This window comes from Bos javanicus, chromosome 6 (genome assembly GCF_032452875.1).
Source record: "Bos javanicus breed banteng chromosome 6, ARS-OSU_banteng_1.0, whole genome shotgun sequence".
Taxonomy (NCBI): domain Eukaryota; kingdom Metazoa; phylum Chordata; class Mammalia; order Artiodactyla; family Bovidae; genus Bos; species Bos javanicus.
The window spans coordinates 15940391-15964682 of NC_083873.1; the positions used below are offsets into that span (position 1 = coordinate 15940391).

Genomic DNA, 24292 nt, shown 5'->3' on the forward strand with positions numbered 1-24292 from the left:
GAGTAAACTCCGGGAGTTGGTGATGGAAAGGGAGGCCTGGCCTGCTGCGGTTCATGGGGTTGCAAAGAGTCAGATACAACTGAGTGACTGAACCGAACTGAGGGGTAGAAAAATGGATAAGACACGATCACTACACAAAAGGAATCACATGATAGAGAGAGGCACAGAATACACTTGGAAGAAGCACAAGAGATCATCAGACCCAACAGTATTGGTGGGGAAAGGCTTCCTAGAGCAAGTGGTACCTGAGATGCCCCTTTGAGGCACACCAATGTATGAAGTGGAAAATCTGAAAGTGGCAAGCAGAGGAACAGCAGGAACCAAGGGAGGAAGCAAGAAAGAGTATGTAGTTCTTAGAGAAATATAAGCATTTCAGGTTGTATGTATAAAACACACATATAGGAGCAAGACAACAAGCTGAAGAGTCCCTGTGGGACCATGTTGAAAAGGCTCACGAGGGTCCAACTGACAGAGTTATAGTTACTTGGCAGATGATTGATTTTTTTGGTTTAAGATATGTGCATTTTTTTTAAAAAAAAAAAAAGGAGAAATTACTTTTATTTCTTTGTTTCAAATATTTATTTTTGGCAGTGCTGGGCCTCCGCCGCAGCACTGGGACCCTCAGTCTTTGTTGTGGCGTGCAGGGCCTTTCGTTGTGGCAGTGGATCTTTTTGGCTGCAGCACGAGAACTCCTAGTTGTGGCGCGTGGGATCTAGTTCCCTGACCAGGGACTAAACCCAGGCCTCCTGCCCTGGGGGCTCGGAGTCTTGGACATTGGACTACCAGGGACGTACTGACTGAAGGTTTTCTGAGCTGAAGATTTGGGGGATGGGAGTTTTATTTTTAAAAGAAGAGTATTCCAGTTATAAAGCTGATACATTGATTACAGTGGAGAAAGGCAGAGGATGGAGAAATAAATTAGCAGATTATTATAGCAGTTTACCAATACAAACATATGGACAGTTGTATATATTTGGATTAGTGTCCTGGTTTTCCTTTATTTGTAGTCAAAGGTGCTAAAGAAACAGCCTACAAAAATAAATACATAAGAAAACACAATATGCAAAGATACACAGCCTCACTAGCAGTTAAAAAAATGTGAAATGAAATGAATTTGTTAAAGTATATAGCTTTTAGTTTTAAAGAACTGATACAGCACTATTAGCAGGACTATAATGGGAAAAGTGAACTTCTTCACTGCCAGTGGCCATGTAAATTAGTTCAGTCTTTCCAGAGTGCAAGCTCACAATAATACTGTTTCTATACTTTTATCCAGTAATTCTACTCTGAGGAAACACTCAGATAGAGTAATTTCTCCTTGCCTTCCCCACACAAAAAGTATTTGTACTAAAATATTCCCAGTGGTTCATCCATAATTTGTGGATGAACCACTGGGAATATTTCAACAATTTAAATATCCATTATTGGTCCACAATTAGTACAGAACAGACTGGGTCAGATGACCTGGGGTATACTGGGCCACACGTAATGGAAATTCTTAGCTTAAATGCTTGCTTATGACCTTATTAATGTTACTAGCTATATTATTTGTATTCAGTCTGTTTTACCAGATTATTGTTTCTTGCATTACCAGATGTATGACTGAGCCTCAGATAAAAGTAATAATGACTAGAGAACTTAAAACAATTGACCAAATATATAGTTCTATAATAAGATCAAGAATTGTAACGGTGAAAGTCTACAGGGATAATCAACAAAAGGGAACAGTTCTTGGACCATAACAGACTGGTAAGACAGGTAGCCCAGAGGCTTTTGGTTGCTGTTAACGGGGCCTAGTCCAGGAACAGCAAATGGAGTGGCCTATCAACAAAATCCCCACCTGACCTGGGAATGAGCATTCCTAGCACGGAGGGACACATGAGTCGCAAAATCCTTCTCTAACCTTGGCCGAAATTATTACCCAAAGGAGGGGATTATAAAATAAACAATGGTGCCGACTGTCCAGTTCTACAAGAATCAAGTCATTAGCCACAGTAGGCATTGACCTACAATTCAGGGAATTGTAGGAATTCAGGGTGAAGGTCAGGATGAAGCACTTTTTGCTCTGGGGAAACCGGCAGAACTGACCCTCAGATGGTTATGTATTTTAAGGAGAAAATTTTATGAACCCAGTTTCTTGCATTTTTCCATACTTAAAAGAGCACTAAAAACATTAGCTAAGATACCTGTTCCTTGAAAAAGCAGTAACTTTTTACCAAGATATGTTCTTCATTGCACATATATACCGGCCTCCCCATTCACCTTTCTGGAACAGTCCTCAGAGCTTTCTGAAAGACCGTCTCTTGGGTTATAAACATGAGGCTAGCTCGAATAAAATTTCCTATTCCTTTCTTACACTGACTATTGATTAATTTTTTCATCAACAAAACAAGATACGAAAAAGAGAACAAACATACAGAAACCCCCATTCCACTCTGATTAAACTTAATTCTCATGTCAAATATATGGAAATACATACACATAAAAATAGTACTTAAAAAAGTAGAACACATATTAATATGCACAGGTTATACTGTTACATAAAATATATATGGCATTGACTGACGTGTGATTTAAAAACAATAGTGCTTAATATTCATTTGATCATTTTTGTTAAATAGTTAAGTGAATAATTGCATTAAAATTTGAAAATTGTGAAATCCTGACAGTTTCCCATTTTAGCTAGAAATAAATTCCAACAACTTATTTCAGTAATTATTTATTAAAGACTATTAACCGTATTTGTTGTTGTGTCTTTTAGTTGATAAGTCGTCTCCAACTCTTTGGTGACCCCATGGACTATACCCTGAGGCTCCTCTGTCTGCAGAATTTCCTACAATACTGGAGTGAGTTGCCATTTCTTTTTCCAGGGGATCTTCCTGACCCAGGGATTGAACCCATAATTCCTGCATTGGCAAGCAGATTCTTTACCATTGAGCCACTAGGGAAGCCCATTAACTATTATTCAGTTCAGTTCAGTTCAGTTGCTCAGTCGTGTCCAATTCCTTGCAACCCCGTGAACCGCAGCACGCCAGGCCTCCCTGTCCATCATCAACTCCCAGAGTTTACCCAAACTCATCTCCATTGAGTCGGTGATGCCATCCAACCACATCCAACCATATCATCCTCTGTCGTCCCCTTCTCCTCCTGCCCCCAATCCCTCCCAGCATCAGGGTCTTTTCCAGTGAGTCAGCTCTTTGTATCAGGTGGCCAAAGTATTGGAGTTCCAGCTTCAACATCAGTCCTTCCAATGAACACCCAGGACTGGTCTCCTTTAGGATGGACTGGTTGGATCTCCTTGCAGTCCAAGGGACTCTCAAAGAGTCTTCTCTAACACCACAGTTCAAAAGCATCAATTATTTGGTGCTCAACTGTCTTGATAGTCCAACTCTCACATCCATACATGACCACAGGAAAAACCATAGCCTTGACTAGACGGACCTTTGTTGACAAAGTAATGTCTCTGCTTTTTAATATTCTGTCTAGGTTGGTCATAACTTTCCTTCCAAGGAGTAAGCATCTTTTAATTTCATGGCTTCAATCACCATCTGCAGTGATTTTGGAGCCCAAAAAAATGAAGTCAGCTACAGTTTCCCCACCTATTTGCCACGAAGTGATGGGATCAGATGCCATGATCTTCGTTTTCTGAAGTTAAGCCAACTTTTTCACTCTCCTCTTTCACTTTGATCAAGAGGGTCTTTAGTTCTTCTTCACTTTCTGCCATAAGGGTGGTGCCATCTGCATATCTGAGGTTATTGATATTTCTCCCGGCAATCTTGATTCCAGCTTGTACTTCTTCCAGGCCAGCCTTTCTCATAATGTACTCTGCATATAAGTTAAATAAGCAGGGTGACAATATATAGCCTTGACGTACCCCTTTTCCTATTTGGAACCAGTCTGTTGTTCCATGTCCAATTCTAACTGTTGCTTCCTGATCTACGTACAGGTTTCTCAAGAGGCAGGTCAGGTGGCCTGGTATTCCCATCTCTTTCAGAATTTTCCACAGTTTATTGTGATCCACACAGTCAAAGGCTTTGGCATAGTCAATAAAGCAGAAATAGATGTTTTTCTGGAACTCTCTTGCTTTTTCGATGATAATAACTATTATTACTATTAATTTATTCTAACATTAAAATTACAGGGAGGCCTGGCGTGCTGCAGTTCATGGGGTCGCAAAGAGTCAGAGATGACTGAATGACGGTACTGAACTGAACTGAACATTAAAATAACAGTTGCTTCTGATCTAGTGGAGGAACTAGGCAAAACACCAGATCATTGATACACTGTAATATATTCCATGATAGGGAGAAAGAGAAGAGGCCTTAATCTCATGTGCCTCTTCATCAAACTAGATGAGTAGTATGTTTACATATAAGGAAATAGTGAAACATTCCCAACGGTAGCCAGTGCACAAACAGAACTATAAACTACACTGGAGAAATTTATCGTCTATTAGGACAATACTCTATGTCTCTATTTGATTGAAATGAGCTCACATTTAAAATGAAATTAAACCACTACAAAAAAAAAGTAAAGAAAATGTTTTGGTAAATGTGTGAGTTCCTCTTATTTCAGACTTCCAGAAGTCAGTGGGTTTTGAGGTACATCCATTGGTAAAACACTCGTCACAGGCATTGCTTGGGTAGTCTGACATTTGAACATGGCAAGCATCGCCCTTCGAAACCTATAATAAAAAGGGAAAATCTGGCATTATCCCATGATGACTTGGAATGCTTAAAGAACTTTCAAATATGACTAAGATGCCACTACTGCCAATTAGCATCGCCAAATAAATTTCCGCTTCCAACTTTAACATATCCTATTGAGACCCTTTATAAATGTATTATAAAGTATACAGTACAATTAAAGATCAATTTTGCACCACTGATTGTAAACATTGCAATAACTATGTCTAAGATGACACTATGTCTAAGATGACAATGTCAGTTGCAAGGAATCATTTACTTGAACTAAGGATGGGTATTTCAGACATTTATTCTAATGAGCAAAGGTGAGTTTAATGCCTGACCTTTCCAAAAGAACTACTAATAGACTCTAAATTTAAGACGTGTTCTTTATTCTTCTTATGTGATCTATTTGATCTTAAGTTTTTATGTTTCTTCATATACCTATTGCTAAAGTTGCTTTCCCAAACATGTGCATAAATATATAAGCTTAATAGAAGCAGCACTGGCAATCCAGGATCAAATTATCAGTACTTCACATCTACTGAGATTTTCCAGTCAAATATTTAAGCACAGTAGATTGGTTCAATCCACCTTTAAGCAGTAACAGGAAATGAAGCAGTCTAAGCTGCCCTACCCAGAGGCTCAAGGGTAAAGAAACAGCCTGCAATGCAGGAGACTCAGCAGGAGCCTCAGGTTCGATCCCTGGGTCAGGAAGATCCCCTGGAGAAGGAAATGGCAACCCATTCCAGTATTCTTGCCTGGAAATCCCATGGACAGCCCATGGAGTCGCAAAAGGGTCAGACACGACTTAGCGACTAAACGACAAAAGCTGCACTGAGGAGGCAGGAAAGAAATCCTTGCTCAGAGGCTCAACAAAAGGGGAAAAGGAAGAGTCTCCATTATCCTCAGTGACTACACAGTCCTGAAGCCTGTTATGTTAACAATGAATTTTTCTCTTGCATCTGAATGATATGTCTTCCTTCTAGTAAATATACAGTTATGCTACCCACATACGGAACCCAACTGGCCTTGCTTTGTCCACTTTCCAGTAACAGAATCACTCTTTTCTTTGCAAAACCTTCCAGGGTCATTGCTGCCAGAGGGCCATCAAAGATGAAACTTGCATTTGGGGATGCTTAGCTGGTGGAACTTGGTCTTGAAATTACCCATGATCATTTCGCCTCCATGAGGGAAGAGTCTGTCACAGAACTGGAGTCCTAGACATTTCAGGTCCTGAATGCTTCTGCAGTGCAGTTGCATGAACCAAATAACTCTTAATTTCACCTGAAGCGAGTTTATGTCATTTACCTCCCCCAAAATTTAGAACATTATCCATTGCCTTTCTAATATTCTTTCTGTATACACTTTTTTTTTTTAGTTGAGAAGCATTTTAGACATGACTTACTTTTTATTAGCAATCACATAAATACAAGGATTGTAGAATGTAGAAGATTTTGCAAACAGAGGAGCTATGATGGCCATTGAGGGAGGAATCTTCTTTGGGTCACCAAAAGATGCCCATAAGCACACGATGGAATAAGGGGACCACGCCACCAGAAACATGAGTATCATTATCACAGACATCTGTAAAAGAAATCAGTATTCACCAAGCCCAATAACTAAAATATCAAAATAGCTAGTATATCTAAAACTGCATGAAAAATTATCTGGATTGGAACTTGAATAAGTTTATGATGTTGAAGACATAGAGGAAACACTGAAATTTTCCCCTCATTGTACTCTGTTAATACACCTAAAGCCAGCTATGATAACTGGAGCTTGTGAAATGGATGAACTGGTTCATGAATGTAAAGAATGCCCTTTTTCTGCTGGTGAGCTGCGGAGAATACAGCTGGATTTATCTTTTTTGGGTTACTGAGCTTTTCAGTGCTTGTTTAAATTTTACAACCCAGGCTTGAGCATCTCCTCAGCCAATCTCAGTCCTGGACATGGTTGAAGAAATCTCTCAGAAAGTAGAAACCAAGACAAACAAACAAAACCCCAAAGAGAGACAGTGTAGGAGAGAATATTTAAGAAAATTAAAAGATAAATCCAGGAGATTAAATATCCAAATAAAAAGAGAATAGAGAAAACAAAAAGGGCAGTGAAATTCACGAGAGAAATGATACAAGGAAGCTCCCAGAAGGGGAGATCTGAGTCTCGACATTGAAAGCACTCGCCCCGTACCAGGCACGTGGGTGAATAAAGAGCTATACCAAGGCACATCAGCATCACATTTCAGAGGGAAAACTGGAGACACAGAGAAAGTGACAAGCTTCCAGAGAGAACACAGACCACCAGGAAACTGTCAGTCTTCTTAGCAGCAACACCTAAAACTGAGAGACTATATAGTAATGCTTTCAAAAATCTCTGAAAATTAGTTTTCTACTTTGAATTCTATGCCAAGTGAACAATCAATCAAACATAATAGGAGCATTAAGACATTTTCAGGCATGCCAAATCTTAAAAATTTGACTTCCCTATAATGTTCTCAGGACTCTGTTAGGGGATGTGTTCCACCAACTGTGAGAAAATCAACCAAAAAAAAAAAAAAAAAGAGGAAGACATGCAATCCAGAAAAGAGGTGATCTGATCCAGGAGACAGGCCAAAGCATTCTCAGCTTGTGATAAAGGAGATGTGGGGATACTGACTTTCTAGGTAGTCATCTTAAAGAAGAGCCAGTGTAATCTGGAGCAGGAGATCTGGGGGTGTCAGGAGGATAACTAAGAAAAGGATGAAGTCAATTTAGTCTCTGATGCATATGAAAATACTAAGAGGAAACTGAAGCATCTATTTAGAGATGAATTAGGGACAGGTACATAGGACTGCCAGGCTCCCCTGGTGGCTCATACAGTAAAGAATCTGCATGCAATGCAGGAGACCTGGGTTCAGTCCCTGAGTTGGGAAGATCACCCTGGAGAAGGAAACAGTTACTGACTCCAGTATTCCTGCCTGGAGGAGCCTGGTGGGCTACAGTCCATGGGGTCACAAAGAGTTGGACACAACTGAGTGACTAAAGCTTCCACTTTCCAAAATCACTTCATTGTCACACAGAACAGTCAGGAAACAAAGCTACAGAGAGATAGGGGGTGGAAAGGGAGGAGAGAGGGAGAGAAGAAGAGAAGGGGAGAGAGATGGACAGAAGACAAGAAAGAAAAAGAAAAGGAATGAACTGTTAACTCCAAAGGGGGAATAGTTGTATAAAAAAAAGAAATATAAGTCATACAGCCCTACAGAGATCTGCAATAAATGAAATTTAGATAGTCACAATAATGTAAAATTGACTTTTCATCTAGCCAAATATTAACATTTTATTGACAAGATGAGAGGTGTTGGTGGGGAGAAGGAAAAGATGGTGGTATAAGAGAAAGTCTTTGTTCACAGTAGGAAATCAAGAAGTAGCAGCAAACAAAAATACCTGAAACAGGAGATAAGCACATTGTTTAGAAATATGGAGGCCAACACTAGAAAAAAGAGCCAGAAAATAAGAACTGGGAGTTGGGGAGAGATGACTACAGGGCCAAGGAACCATGTCCGTGTAGAAGCTTGATTAAAGGATTTTAATGCCTTACCTTTGTTACATCTACCTGATCTGACCAATCTCTGTTGAGGTACTCAGTGCAGTTATTAGTACCATGATGTTTAATGGATTGAGTGACATGGTAATAACAGTAAAACATCACTGTTAAGGGCACGATAAAATTTATCACAACTACCATCATCGTGTAAGAAACAAAAGACCTGAAAGTAAGAAAAGGAAATAATTAAATCATGACATTAAATCACTATTCATCTAACGTACTAAATAGGGGAAGGGAAACAGAATAATTAGCAGAAGTAATACTGGCATTGTCTAGTATTAGTAAACAGCTTAGGAGGTACATTCGACTTTTAGTTCATTCAGACTAGGGGTTGGCAAACTATGACCTGTGGGCAAATCCAGCCTGTCGCCTGTTTTTGTAAATAAAATTTTATTGGAACCACAGTCATTTCCTTACTGTCTATGGCTGCTTCCACAGGCAGAGTTGAATAGTTGCAATGGAGACAACCTTGCCTGTAAAATCTAAAATATTTATTTTTTGACCCTGTACAGAAAAATGTTTAGACTTAGATTTAGTTTGAGAGAAATTTTCTGTTTACTTTTCTGAGTAATCTTTCACTTCCTTTAATGAACTAAATTACCTTCTTCTCCTTAGTAAACATAGAAGAGCATCACTGATGAGTAAGCGATCTTTGCAGCGACTGCACTTTTGCTGTGTAATTCTCAGAAGATGCTTTAGCACCAGAAAAGAAAGCCTGGGCTTTCTCCAGAACTTTCTCCAGTCCTTTTCCCCTCAGGTCCTACCTCTAAGGTGCCGCTAAAGGAGGCTCTGTATCCCCTTTGCTGCCAAAGGACAGAAAGGAGGGAGCAGAGCAGGGAGACAAAGGGATGCCCTGTCCTTGCAAATTAACATAATTCACGTTTCTCAATTCATCTCTAGTTGGAATCACATCATCTAAACCAAGGAAACCCTTTGCCACACTCTATATGAGAAACATTAGATCTGAGGTTAAATTTGAAATGGTGAAAATGTGTCTGTCTGCATTAGAAGCATTTAATTATAAACTGCATACACGTTTCTTACACATCATTTTTCCGCCAGTTTATGGTACAGGTGGCCCCAGTAGGATCTGGGGCATAACTAGCCCACCCAATGATAGGCATCAAAGCCCAAAACAGGCCATTGGTCCAGGCCCCCAGAATCATGCTGATGTAAGTGTTGGCAGTCATTCTTCTTCCTATTAACAAATACATGGAATATTAAATCATTTCCCAATGATGTGATTCATATCTTCATCTTGTTTTAACTGATTATTCAAAATTATCACCAAGAGCACTTTAGTTCACACAAAACCTATGAATTCATATTCTGGAAAAAAATAACATTTAAGCTGAAACTTGAATGATAAAATGATGAATCAGAGGATAGGCAGGGAGAAGCACTAGGGAAATAGCATTTACAAAGGCCCCAAATTGGGAAAGGGTTTCGCCAGTACCCCAAAGTGACAAGATCCCAGGCTATGCTGCAAGGTAGTCAGGGGTCAGAACACGCAGGGTCTTGGGGGCCGTGTTATGAAATGTGAATTTTATTCTAGGTGTAATAGAAAACCACTGAAACTTCCAATCAAGAATTATCAGAGAAAGAAGGCTGACCATGTCACAAGTCACTACATTTATTAATACATTTTGAAGTGAAGGTGTGACAAGCAGAACTTAGGCAAATGGGTTCATTGCAAAAGCTGAGAAAAGTGCTGTACCTGCATCAGGATGGCAGATGGTCAGGTATCGATCCACGGCCACGACCGTGAGCAATCCAATACTTGCCATTCCAAAAAAAATATTCAACCCAGCATAAATCTGAAAATCAAAATTGGAACGATTCCACCATCCTACACACCCTCCCAAGAGACATTTATACTTTTATCCCATTGCTAAAATATATTTTAAACACATTGAACAGTAAATAAATACATTGAGTGTTTTCTATTTTGTGTGTGTGTTCAGTCGCTCAGTCATGTCCAACTCTTTGCATCCTGACTGCTCTGTCCATGGGATTTCACAGGCAAGAGAACTAGAGTGGGTTCCATTTCCTCTTCCAGGGAATCTTCATAACCTAGGGATCGCACCTGCATTTCCTGCAGTGTAGGCAGATTCTTTACCACTGAGCCACCAGGGAAGCCCCATTTTCTATTTTACTAACGTTAAAATACATTATCTATTTTCAAATTGTAAGTGGCTTAATAAAGAAAACATTCTTTATGTTATAGAAAACATTCTGGGACTTCATTAATTAAAATAAGCTTTTTTAAAAAGCTAAGATTTAAAGTAAAACTTCTATACATACTCTAAAGAAGGCAAAACCAAACCATAAATCAAGTGCAGTGCATATAACCAACAAAAGACTGGTATTCAGAAAACAGACAATTCACTAAGGGGAAAAGACAAACAGAAAAATGGGCTATTCACACAAGAGGAAACCAGAGTGCCTATGACATAAGATATACAATCACATTAAATATTGAAAGAAATGCAAATCATAAGATACGATTTTACATCCATTATAACACTACAAATTTAAAAGTCTGACAATCCCAAGCACTGGCGAAAATGTGGAGCAACAGAAGTTCTCATAATTGGCACAATCATTTTGAAGACTAATTTGGCCACACTTGATAAAGCTGACGTTGTGTTATCTACAACCAAACCATTCCTCCTCTAGTAATGTATCTAAAGAAACTCTCATATACTGCAGAAAGAGACATGTATGAGAACATTTGTGATTTAAAACAATTGGGAACAGAGAATTCCCTGGCAGTCCAGTGGTTAGGACTCTGCACTTTCATTGCCAGGGCCCTGGGTTCCATCCCTGGTTGGGGAACTAAGATCCCACAAGCCCTGAAGCACAACCAAAAACAAAAAGCAAGAAGCCCCAAACAACCTGAAGGTCATATTGCGAAACATCAAGATTTGATAAAACCTGTTGATGCATAAATGGGTATTCACTATTCTCTACCGTTTTCATTTTATTCTCTACAGCTATACAGCTTAAAACAGCAAACAGTTCTAAAAAAATTGGGGCAAAAGTCATTTCTGCAAACTATATTAATTTATTTTCTTGTCAGTAAAAATTATAGTAGATATATTTACCAGCAATTCTCACAAAGAACTTACCACAGTAAAAATTATAGTAGATATATTTAAGAGCAATTCTCACAAAGAACTTACCACAGAAAAAAATCAACAACATGTAGTTTAACTATATTATTTAGACATTATGATATGGTCATTAAATATTTTATTGTTTCAAATGAAAGCAGAGTATTTCTTTTTGAATTTGCAATATACAAGTTTTTATTTGAATATGCAAATGTTCACTTTTCTTCTCTAACTGATTTCTAATTTTTTGCTAGTTTAATTTTTTCCTTTAGGTTGGGGAAATTTTGAAAATATAATGATGGCTACTGCTTTCATTTCTCTTATTAAAGAATATATTTCCCAGTCACTCCTGAAGCTATTTTCAATGACAGCACCATATCTATTATGCTACGTAAAACTATTTGATTTTGTAAAGAGACTTAAACTTACAAGTTCTTAATCTAGTTCATTTTGCTTTGATTCTAAGGATCTCTGATACCTGACATCCTGCATATCCAAATTTCCAGCTTCCATGCAGATCTGAAGCAGCAGACATGGGGTAGCCAATGCTACTGACCCCTATATCAGTAACAGCCAGGTTGATGATAATTGCATTTGTGGGTGTCCGAAGCTCCTTGAACTTAATGAAGATGCCTAGAACAATTATGTTGCTGAGGATACTTATCACACCTGAGAACATAAAAAAATCACACACTTCACTTAATTTGAATGTGCAAAACTAAAATAAAAATTAAATATTTAAATTCCTTCAGAAACAAAGCAAATTCACAAATTGGTTTTGGTTCATTCACTGGAAGAGCTCCAGCTATTCTTCAAACTAGTTGCAATATTGTCACAGCCCTCTTGTGAAAACAGAAATATAAAAATCAAAACACAAAGAATCTGCCACTTGTATAAACCAGCACCAAAGGCTGGCATTTAACAACATCACTATTGATCACTTTGTCCTTGAAGTGACTCCCATTGATACCAATGCTGATTTTTAGGATACATATAGTTGTGTGTGTGTGTGTGTGTGTGACCATATAGTCTCCTTTGGCAGCTTTATTTCCTTTCCTCCTTCCTGAAGATGAGGCTCTTCTTTCTCTGTTGTTTCTCAGGCCTCAGCTATCATTCTATCCTAACAGCACTTCTGTCACTTTCTATTCCTGAAATACGCTCCAGTCCCTCATCCCTTTTCATACAACTCATTGCCATTAGACATTTATTAAGCATCTACAGTATGTAAGATCATATGACTGTTTCAATATTACTTAAAATTTAACATGTTCAAATCTGATTACACACACACATACACATACATCCCTAAATAAGAATGCACACAACAAGGTTTGGCTAGGTAGACAGGAAGTCAAGTTGGCTCTCAGATCCACTCAGAAACCTCACAGGCCACATCACCCTAGTGAAGTTTCCACAGTCTGGTATCTGACTCTTAGCCCTGCAGGTCCAGAGACTCAATGTTGTCAGTGCCCCAGAATTGGCTGGATTCAGGTAGACTGATGACTGAAATTCTTAATCTGAATGCCAATGTACTAATTTACAATGAGAAATACTGTTGAGTAGACTGGATGTGAATGTTAGCCTGCTTAACACCCCCATCTGAAATATAAGTTTCCCATCAGCCAGATGTAAGCCACACTAAGTCCTAACAACTGAGAGAGGGTAGAGCCATTACCAGACTCCTCGGGGCTAAAGGAGAGGTAAAGGACAAAAGGAATAGAGGGTGTTCACCATCATGAAGAGAACTCTGGTGAGCAGACCCAGCTATTGCCAGAGAGAAGGAAGGTTTCCAAGTACCAACACACAAAGGTATCAGCTAAGGAAGAACTTCTATTATATCAAAACTTCCTTTCAACATTCTGTTATACTAATCTTCCAGGTTCCTGTTCTTTTCCTCCTGCACGCTGCTGGCAGAATAAGCTTGCTACAACATAGAATTAACCCAGACTCTTCTCAATTTACTCCCCAACATCTGTGGGATAAAAGTTCACATGTCCCAACCTGATACCCCAGTCTCTGCTTCGAACTGTTTTTACCTTCTCTAAGCAAATGTTCACACTTGTCAAAGCCCTCCATCTAGTATATATCAGACACACCAGGCGTGTGGTAAATTTCAACTCTCATTTCTCTCACTTGGAACACCCTACTCCTTTACCTATCCAAATGCTACCCACGCTTCAAAATTCTGTTCAAGCCTGATTCTGCCCTCCAAGGCTTGTCTTCCTTATAGTATCCTCTCATCACTAATAAATTTTCGAAGTACTTGTCTATATTATACTTCATCTTACGTGATGCTATATTATTTAACTCTTATATTCCTAATCTTCCTGTGTAAATTATAGGCTTCTAATGGCTTCTATGTTGAGTATGTGACATAGAGCAGATTTATTTAATAGATGACTAAAACTCATATTGCTTAATATCTATTATTCCTGCAAGCATAATTAAGACACAATGATATAAAATTTGATTCTTTGGCTCATTATTTTTGCATCCAGTATTGTAGCTCCAAAAAGTTTAGTGAACTGAAGAATCTTTCTGGTTAGTTACAGATTTGTTGATTTTTTTAAAAGTCAGATAAAAATACAGTGTGGTAAATTTGTTGCCTACCAAACTAGAATAAAGTAATTGTACTTATGGGGTAGTTTTAGATATAATGTGGGGAATGAGGGAAACAGTTTAGTCCTTTTATTTTCTCTGCAGCTGTCTCAAGCACTGTGCTCGATTTTCTAGCTGTGAAAGGGTTAGTCAATTGTGTCTGACTCTTTGAGACCTCATGGACTATAGCCCACCAGGCTGCTCTCTCCATGGGATTCTCCAGGCAGGAATACTGGAGTGGGTAGCCATTCCCTTCCCCAGGGGGATCTTCCTGACCCAGGAATCAAACCCATATCTCCTGCACTGCAGGCAGATTCTTTACTGACTGAGCAACCATGGAAACCCATGTTTTCTAACGAGTAGACAACAGATTATTTAGTAGTTAGATCTAAGTTAACTTAATTTAGGGACTTCCCTGGTGGCTCAGAGGTAAAGAATCTGCCTGCAATACAGGAGACATGGGTTTGATCCCTGGGTTGGGAAGATCCCCTGGAGAAGGCCATGGCAACCCATGCCAGTATTCTTGCCTGGAGAACTCCATTGACAGAGCACCCTGGTGGGCTACAGTCCACGGGGTTGCAAACAGTCATACACGACTGAGCAATTAACACACTTTCACTTAATTTCCCTTCGGCTTCTGTGGCTCTTCTCCAATCTCTTCGGGAGATCCTTCTCAGTCTACTTCCTGGTCTTTCTTTCTTCATCTCTACCTTATTAAACATATGCATTGTCCAAGTTTCTGTCCTAGACCTCTTTCTTTTCACATTCAACATACACTCAGTGAGTTCAGAGTCAAGGCTATATGCTGATACTTTCCAGATCAATCTCATAAAATTCAAACCCATGTGTCCAGCTTTTTATGGGACTTCTCTCAAACTGAACCCAGAGATTTTCATTCCTGCCCCAAACATGTTCTTCTCCAGGTGTGAATAGCTTCACCATTTATCCAATGGCCCAAAAAAAGAAACCTACTTGTCATCTTTGATGCTCCCTCACCTTCTCCCCAAGTCTCCACATCCAACCACCATGGATTCTAAATTCTAGCTCTTTCTATCTCCATTGCCACTACTTCCTCCTCAGAAGCCTTCTTAACCTTTACCATACCTCCTACCCAGGGTGCCTCCTACCTGGTCTGTTAGCTACCATTACAGCATATATCTAAAATGCAAATTGGATCATGTCATTTAGTGGCCCCCTACTGCCTTCACAGCTAAGGTTCTTCATTAGCTGGTATGCAGTCATTGTTTCAGCCTAATATCTCTTATCCTTTAGCCTATAATGCACCCATAATGAATCTATTTCAGATCCTTAATTCACCATGCCTTCTTACCACCAGAATAAACTGGAAAAAGGGAGAGCTTAAGTTGGTAAAAGTTTGTAAGAGCTAAAATCCAAGAGAACTATTAAATTAAAAATGAAATTTAAAATGAAAAATAGGCTCTTTGTAACAGTAGCAAATGAAATAAATGCTTTGACTAAACTTTTTTCCTCATAGTCTTGGTTTAAGTGAGTTTTGTTAAAGGTGGGGTTTTGGGAGCCCAAAGAACAATAAACATTTAAACAAAAGCATAATGAGGCAAGACATGCTCCCTTCAGTTCACCTGCTAAAAATACAACACATATACATTAAAACTGATCCTTGTGATTATACATGGGGGTTCTAGAGCCAAAGAACCTGAGTTCAATACTGGTGTAGCTACTTAGTAGATGTGTGTGTGTTGGTAAACTTACTTAAACTCTATCAGTATAAATGGAGAAAATAAAACAAATTTACTTACTGAATTAGTTTAAGGATGAATTATTCCAAACAGGTAAGTGCTTATAGCAGTGCTTGGTATATACCAAGAATTCAAACGATAACACTAGCAGTAGTGGTGGTGATGGTGGTTGTAGTCATGGCAACAGTAGTAGCAGAGTCATCATTGTCATAGTAAGACTGCTATTACTGTTATTGTTGTTACAGGAATAAGAACAAGAGAGAACATTTTCTTAACAGGAAATCTTCTTTGCATGCTTCCTTTGTAACCAGATCAAAAAAGATAGCTTTTCTTGGTCATCTACCAAAAACTAACTAAACCAAAAGTTTGTATACAAAGTATTCCTGTGTAGCTGTGATAAGGAGATTATCTCATTAAGTAGCATATTGTTTTCTCCTTTTGTTGCAACACACACAAAAAAAGAAAACAGAACTCACCCAGGGCTTATCATACAGAGGTATTCAAATGAAAAAGTTATTAGCATGTCACTAAAATTTATGAAAATTAACTGAGGAACCATAGTTTCTAGCAGAGAAGTGATACTCTAGTTGTGAGTAATGGGGAAATTAAGCAATTATAAAGAATAAACTGGGTATAGTAGGATTTGCTATGCTTTTACTCTACTTTTGAATATACTTACAATTTTTCATAAGTCAATCCAAAAAATAATAAGAGTTACTTCTAAAATTCATTAGTATTTGTCCAACATACACTGTATATCATTTAGGTATATTTGTGCATTATTTTTTTTTTACTTTTCACAACAATCCCAACTGGTAGCTTATTCTTATCCCCGTTTTATAGATATGAAAATGGAAGAACAAAAGGATAAAGGAACTTGCTCACTGCTACAAAGAGACTAAAAAATGAAAACCAAACTTCAGTTTTCCAAGACAGCATTAAAAAACAAGCTCAATCATCAAACTCTGTCCTCAATGATAATACAATCTGCTCTCTCTTTTTACAACTAATTTTCTTTCCAGGATCTTTCAGTCTGAACTAGATTCTACCACTGATGACAAAACTACAGAAAGTATGTATGAGAACAGTAAATGCCATAAAAATACATTTTTGCCACAGTGCACATTCTCCCTCAATAAAAATTCATTTGACAATATAATAACCACACATACAGATGATTATTTGTTTTCTAGAAAACTTTTCTCAGCCCCATCTCACTGCCTATCAAAATTCAAAATAACTTGTTAGACTAACCACCATTAACAATGTTTCCATTTATCCTTTGACCTATATTCTCTTATTTGATCTTTACATCCTTATTTATCACATGCGCACAACAACTGAGAAAGGATAAGTGACTTGTCAAGGTTGGCCAACAGAACAGAACTTGAAACACTATCTCTGAACCCATGCTTCTTCTACTACCTTATGCTAAAAACCACAGCTTGCCTTCACTCATTCAAAAGCAAAATAACTGTTAATGGAGTAAACATCCATACCTGCAGTAATCAAGTAAGCTGCAACAATGTTGTGTTCAGTCTGTGAAAAGACAGAGCCATTTTCATTTTTACAGTCTGAACTGTTGCCTAAATTATTCCTTAGCATTTTGGAGTGAAGATATTGAGACATCCTTCATAATGAGCTTTCAATATCTACGAAATGTTTCAAAAGCCAGTGAGAGAAAAATTTCCAAACCAATCATTTCCATCTCCACTTAAAGACCTCAAAGAAGGGCCTTTTCATAGAGGCTCTCCTTTAACAACTGTAATTGGGCTACAGAAGAAAGGATTTTAATCCCCAGAAGAAGGGAAAAGCTTACTAGCAAAATAAAGAGAAATACCAAACAACACACATTTTAACCAATTTGGGCATCAGTTTGTATCCAAGGAGATTATCAAGTGCACACGTCCCATTCAAACAATAAACAAACTCAGAAAATCAGATCAGGACCTGAACTAACTGATTTCTGCTGGAAATTAAGAGTCAGCATTAGTCCTCTAAAACTATACAGGTTAAGGTGGCTGTTTCCTGTTGATCCTTCCAAGTTTTCCACTCCAGTTCCTTTTGTTTTTTCATAACAATTTAAATCATTAGAGATAAAGAAGCAATCCCCTCCAACCTTACAAACTTCACTCTCCTAATGATAATAATAGCTTCCTGTATATTCTTTTTCTTTGCTTATAGAAACATTTATTTATAGAACTATTTAATGTTTCCTCCATTTTCCCCCCCATTCTTTTCAAAAAATGGGGTTATATATATACAAAATAATTCTGCAATTTGTTTTCCCCTAAAGCTATACCATAAATTCCAGGTCAAGAAACCTAAATCTAAGTTATTAATAACTATATATTTCAAAGCACAGATATAACATGATCTACTTCATAATCCACCTAAGTTCATTTACACTACATTTTGATATGCATCAGTTGTTATCTGGTTAATAATCATAGCATACACCAGCAAAGTATCTAGAGTGAACAATTCACCTCATAAACTACAGAGCAATTCTAATATTCTGGATTATCTTAACTCCAAAAGTGTATTACATAAATGGATGATAATCTAATATGAACATTTATTGTTAGAATAAGATATCCCTACCATCTTTTTTCTTTGTAATTTTTTATGCCATATATTATAAAAATCTGATTCTACTCAATAGTGAAATTCCTAAAAATCGGCAATTTAAGAAAAATGATAGATGCACCGAAGTTAACAGTGTAAGTATATAACAGAACCACTAGAGGGCTATATTTACCCTCTTAATTCTATAATCTTAGCATGGCCTAGCAGGAAGGGGACACAAGGTAGTCCTTTTGCCTCAATTTTCAGCCATATACTTGAATAAACTGAAGAAGTTGAAATCAGGTGGGTTCATCTGTCCCAGATCTTACAGCTACTAGTATTCAAATTTTTATGACACATATAGTAATATTGTGAAGAGTATACTAGAAAAGTGAATCTCATTAGTATTCCAATATCAAAATATTTTCAAACAACCCTAAAGCAATTAATGTAATCCTAAAATGACCTATTTAAAAAACCATGGGTTACTAGGTTTCAAGTCTTTCTCTTTTTTGCTTTTTTTTTTTTTGCAATCACTATTCACTCAAAACGTTTTGAGTTTGCTTTTGTTCATAGTTTCTATCTTTTCTGTAAAGGATTATGCCTAGTTAGTTGTACCACCATTTAAACTTTTCAGAAATAATTAGCTCTATTTACAAAAACTGAAGAAAAATAATTCCAAAGATGACTATTCGCTATTGATAAAAGTTTTACAGATTATGATTGTGATAGGTACATTCTAAATAATTTTTTATGCTTCCTTCATAAGTCACATGGAAAAACTATATTGTGATGAGGCTTAGAATACTAAGAAATATAACTATAAGCATGTCAAGTTAACACAGCTCATGATTCTTCGATTTTATAAACTTTAACTGGCCTAAAATAAGTCCTCCTTTCATAACTCTTCTCAAATGCTCAGGGATACCAGGTAATATTGCTTGTATTCCACTAAACCTTTTCATTGCTATGGCAACAACTACCATTTTAGCATGATGCAAGCACTCAGAAAGTTATTCGGCTAACATGTCAAAAGATTTAATATGTTAGTAACTATACGTGAACCGTGAACTTCCTGATGTTCAAGCTGGTTTTAGAAAAGGCAGAGGAACCAGAGATCAAATTGCCAACATCCGCTGGATCATGGAAAAAGCAAGAAAGCTCCAGAAAAACATCTATTTCTGCTTTATTGACTATGCCAAAGCCTTTGACTGTGTGGATCACAATAAAGTGTGGAAAATTCTGAAAGAGATGGGAATACCAGATCACTTGACCTGCCTCTTGAGAAATCTGTATGCAGGTCAGGAAGCAACAGTTAGAACCGGACATGGAACAACAGACTGGTTCCAAATAGGAAAAGGAGTACATCAAGGCTGTATATTGTCACCCTGCTTATTTAACTTATATGTAGAGTACATCATGAGAAACGCTGGACTGGAAGAAGCACAAGCTGGAATCAAGATTGCCGGGAGAAATATCAATAACCTCAGATATGCAGATGACACCACCCTTATGGCAGACAGTGAAGAGGAACTAAAAAACCTCTTGATGAAAGTGAAAGTGGAGAGTGAAAAAGTTGGCTTAAAGCTCAACATTCAGGAGACTAAGATCTTAGCATCCGGTCCCATCACTTCATGGGAAATAGATGGGGAAACAGTAGAAACAGTATTAGACTTTTATTTTTGGGGGGCTCCAAAATTACTGCAGATGATGACTGCAGCCATGAAATTAAAAGACGCTTACTCCTTGGAAGGAAAGTTATGACCAACCTAGATAGCATATTCAAAAGCAGAGACATTACTTTGCCAACAAAGGTCCGTCTAGTCAAGGCTATGGTTTTTCCTGAGGTCATGTATGGATGTGAGAGTGGGACTGTGAAGAAGGCTGAGCGCCGAAGAATTGATGTTTTTGAAGTGTGGTGTTGGAGAAGACTCTTGAGAGTCCCTTGGACTGCAAGGAGATCCAACCAGTCCATTCTGAAGGAGATCAGCCCTGGGATTTCTTTGGAGGGAATGATCTGAAGTGGAAACTCCAGTACTTTGGCCACCTCATGCGAAGACTTGACTCATTGGAAAAGACCGATGCTGGGAGGGACTGGGGGCAGGAGAAGAAGGGGACGACAGAGGATGAGATGGCTGGATGGCATCACTGACTCGATAGACGTGAGTCTGAGTGAACTCCGGGAGTTGGTGATGGACAGGGAGGCCTGGCGTGCTGCGATTCATGGGGTCGCAAAGAGTCGGACACAACTGAGCAACTGAACTATTAAAGTATCTTTTACAATGGAGCTCAGTGATACCACAGTACAAAATGTATTAATGTTAGGTTTCCTAAACATATGAACTAGATTCAAAACCAAATGCCCTAGGGACTTCCCTAGCAGTCCAGGGGGCACAGAGTCAATACCTGGTCAGGGAACTAAGATCCCATATGCCATTCAGTGAGGCCACACACACACACACAAAAACACCACTAATATACCAAAGGAAACCCAGAAGAACTACTATAAGGAAAAGAAAAAAGAAAAATAGGATGTGGAAATAAAAGTTAAAAGATGGCTAATGCCTAACGCACTGGTCATAGCAAACACCCTCTTCCAACAACACAAGAGACAACTCTACATATGGACATTACCAGATGGTCAATACAGAAATCAGACTAATTATATTCTCTGCAGCCAAAGATAGAGAAGCTCTCTACAGTCAGCAAAAACAAGACCGGGAGCTGTCTGTGGCTCAGATCATGAACTCCTACTGCAAAATTCAGATTTAAATTGAAGAAAGTAGGGAAAACCACTAGATCATTCAGGCATGACCTAAATCAAATCCCTTATGATTATATAGTAGAAGTGACAAACATATTCAAGGGATTAGATCTCATAGACAAGAGTGCCTGAAGAACTATGAATGGAGGTTCCTGACATTATATAGGAGGCAGTGATCAAAACCATCCCCAAGAAAAAGAAATGCATAAAGGTTGTCTGAGGAGGCCTTACAAATAGCTGAGAAGAGAAGCAAAAGGCTTTGGAGAAAAAGAAAGATATACCCATCTGAATGCAGAGTTCTAAAGAATAGCAAGGAGAGAGATAAGAAAGCCCTCCCGAATGATCACTGCAGAGGAAAACAATAGAATGGGAAAAACTAGACAGCACTTCAAGAAAATTAGAGATACCAAGGGAACATTTCATGCAAAGATGGGCACAATAAAGGACAGAAATGGTATGGACCTAACAGAAGCAGAAGATATTAAGAAGAGGTGGCAAGAATACACAGAACTATAAAAAAGGTCTTAATGGTCCAGATAACTGCAATGATGTGATCACTCATCTAGAGCCAGACATCCTGGAATTCAAAGTCAAGTGGCCCTTATGAAGCATGACTATGAACAAAGCTACTGGAGATGATGGAATTCAGCTGAGCTATTTCAAATCCTATAAGATGATGCTGTAAAAGTGCTGCAGTCAATACACCAGCAAATTTGGAAAACTCAGCAGTGGACACAGGACTGGAAAAGGTCAGTTTTCATTCCAATCCCCAAAAAATGTTCAAAATACTGCACAATTGCACTCATTTCACATGCTGGCAAATGCTCAAAATTCTCCAAGCCAGGCTTCAACAGTACATGAACCGAGAACTTCCAGATGTTCAAGCTGGATTTAGAAAAGGCAGAGGAACCAGAGATCAAACTGCCAACATCCGTTGAATCACAGAAAAAGCAAGAAAATTCCAGAAAAAAATATCTACTTCTGCTTTATTGACTATGCCAAAGCCTTTGACTGTGTGGATCACAACAAACGGGAAAATTCTTCAAATGGGAATACCAGACCACCTTACCTGTCTCCTGCAAAATCTGTATGCACATCAACAGTTAGGACCGGACATGGAACAGACTGGTTCCAAATTGGGAAAGGAGTATGTCAAGGCTTTATATTGTCACCCTGCTTATTTAACTTATATGCAAAGTACATCATGCGAAACGCCGGGCTGGTTGAAGCACAAAACAGAATCAAGATCGCCGGGAGAAATATCAATAACTTCAGATATGCAGATGACACCACCCTTATGAGAGAAAGCGAGAGGAACTAAAGAACCTCTTCATGAAAGTAAAAGAGAAGTGAAAAGGCTGGCTTAAAACTTAACATTCACTTCATGGTAAATAGATGGGGAAACAATGGAAACAATGAGACTTTTCTTGGGCTCCTAAATCACTGCAGATGGTGACTGCAGCCACGAAATAAAAAGACGCTTGCTCCTTGGAAGAAAAGCTATGACCAATCTGCTAAGTCGTTTCGGTCGTGTCCGACTCTGTGCAACCCCATAGATGGCAGCCCACCAGGCTCCCCTGTCCCTGGGATTCTCCAGGCAAGAACACTGGAGTGGGTTGCCATTTCCTTCTCCAATGACCAATCTAGACAGCATATTAAAAAGCCGAGACGTGACTTTGCTAATAAAGGTCCGTCTAGTCAAAGCTATGGTTTTTCCAGTAGTCACATATGGATGTGAGAGTTGAACTATAAGGAAAGTTGAGCACCAAAGAATTGATGCTTTTGACCTGTGGTATTGGAGAAGACTCTTGAGAGTCCCTTGGACTACAAGGAGATCCAACCAGTCCACCCTAAAGGAGATCAGTCTTGAATATTCATCGGAAGGACTTATGCTGAAGCTCCAATACTTTGGCTACCTGATGTGAAGAATTGATTCCTTAGAAAAGATACTGTTGCTGGAAAAGATTGAAGATGGGAGGTTAAGGGGATGAAAGAGGATGAGATGGTTGGATGGCATCACCAACTCTACGGACATGAGTTTGAGCAAGCTCCAGGAGTTGGTGATGGACAAGGAAGCCTGGTATCCAGCAGTCTGGAGGTGGCAAGGAGCTGGAGACAACTGAGTGACTAAGATAGATATATCCAAGTTAAAAGGTGAAGAAAATCTCAAAAGTGGTTTGTCTACAACCTATACATTACTTCTACACAGCCATTTTAAAGACTTTTTTTTTTAATGTTAAAAAAAGGTGTAGGAACTGTGTATTATTTGTCCGTAGGAAAATACCATAGTCACTTTAGTGCTTGCTAAAAGAACAAGAGTAAAAACCCTGGCCCTAACTTTAACTTAGAGTTTCAACCCAAGAATTCTAAATCAAACAGATTCCTTTCCCAAGTTATAATAGAATAACTGCTTCTGTGAAAAATTTTCAACATATTTGTTCATCATACATACTTATGTTTTATACATTTATTAATCCTGCTACAATTCCATTAATCAAAAAGCATAAGGAAAACGCAAATACTGACTTAGGCAATACTATATGCTACTCAAATAAGCATTCAAGAGTTAACCAAGTGTTAGGTAAAGCATGCTAGAAAACTGAACAAATAACACGACAACTCATTCCAAGAATGAACCATGTTGGGGAGGGAGGGCAGGTTGGAATCAATGGTAGGGGAAATTATCCTATATCACAGTATTCTAACTTGCTATCATTGTTATATCTTGATACTATAACAGCATTGAGGACCACAATCAATTTCATTTGTAATGTCCCTATCCAAGAATATGAACACGTAGCAAGCAATCAAATATTTATTTATGGTCAGTAAAACCTTAAACCTGGAGTCCCTTAAAAAATGAAAATAAAAACATTCAGTGAAGCTTTCAACATTCCATCTATATTGAATAAAAAAGTTAAATATTTCTTCAGAAATGTCTTGAATTTCTAGTTCTCAACCTGAACAGAGTTTTTCCAACTTTAATAGATTCATAATTAACACTAAAATTTTCTAATCAATTATGAGTTACAATTAGAGAAGTTGTCTTACTTTGATTTGTGTCCTAACACACAAAAGGGAAAAAATGTGATAAAGGGTGCTGATGTTCTCATATACAAAATGCTAACATTTTAAAGGGAGTGTTAATTTATAAATAATGTGAAATACTGCTCTACTAGCCTGCTTTTTCTTTAAAGCTCAGTTAGATATGTAAACATCCTCTTTTTCTATCTTAAATCTAGTAGGCTGTCCCTTTAA

General features: G+C 38.2%; 1 protein-coding gene across 1 annotated transcript; it reads right to left on the reverse strand.

Annotated features, from left to right (window-relative positions):
- Positions 1–819: 819 nt before the first annotated feature.
- On the reverse strand, positions 820–24225 carry RRH (retinal pigment epithelium-derived rhodopsin homolog). The gene is made up of 7 exons (XM_061419408.1): positions 17202–24225; positions 11865–12055; positions 9988–10087; positions 9315–9468; positions 8262–8430; positions 6094–6272; positions 820–4684 (listed from the first exon to the last, which is right to left on the reverse strand). Exons 1-7 carry the CDS (start codon positions 17329–17331, stop codon positions 4567–4569), a joined length of 1041 nt encoding a protein of 346 aa, XP_061275392.1. The 5' UTR covers positions 17332–24225; the 3' UTR covers positions 820–4566.
- Between the last annotated feature and the right edge of the window lie 67 nt (positions 24226–24292).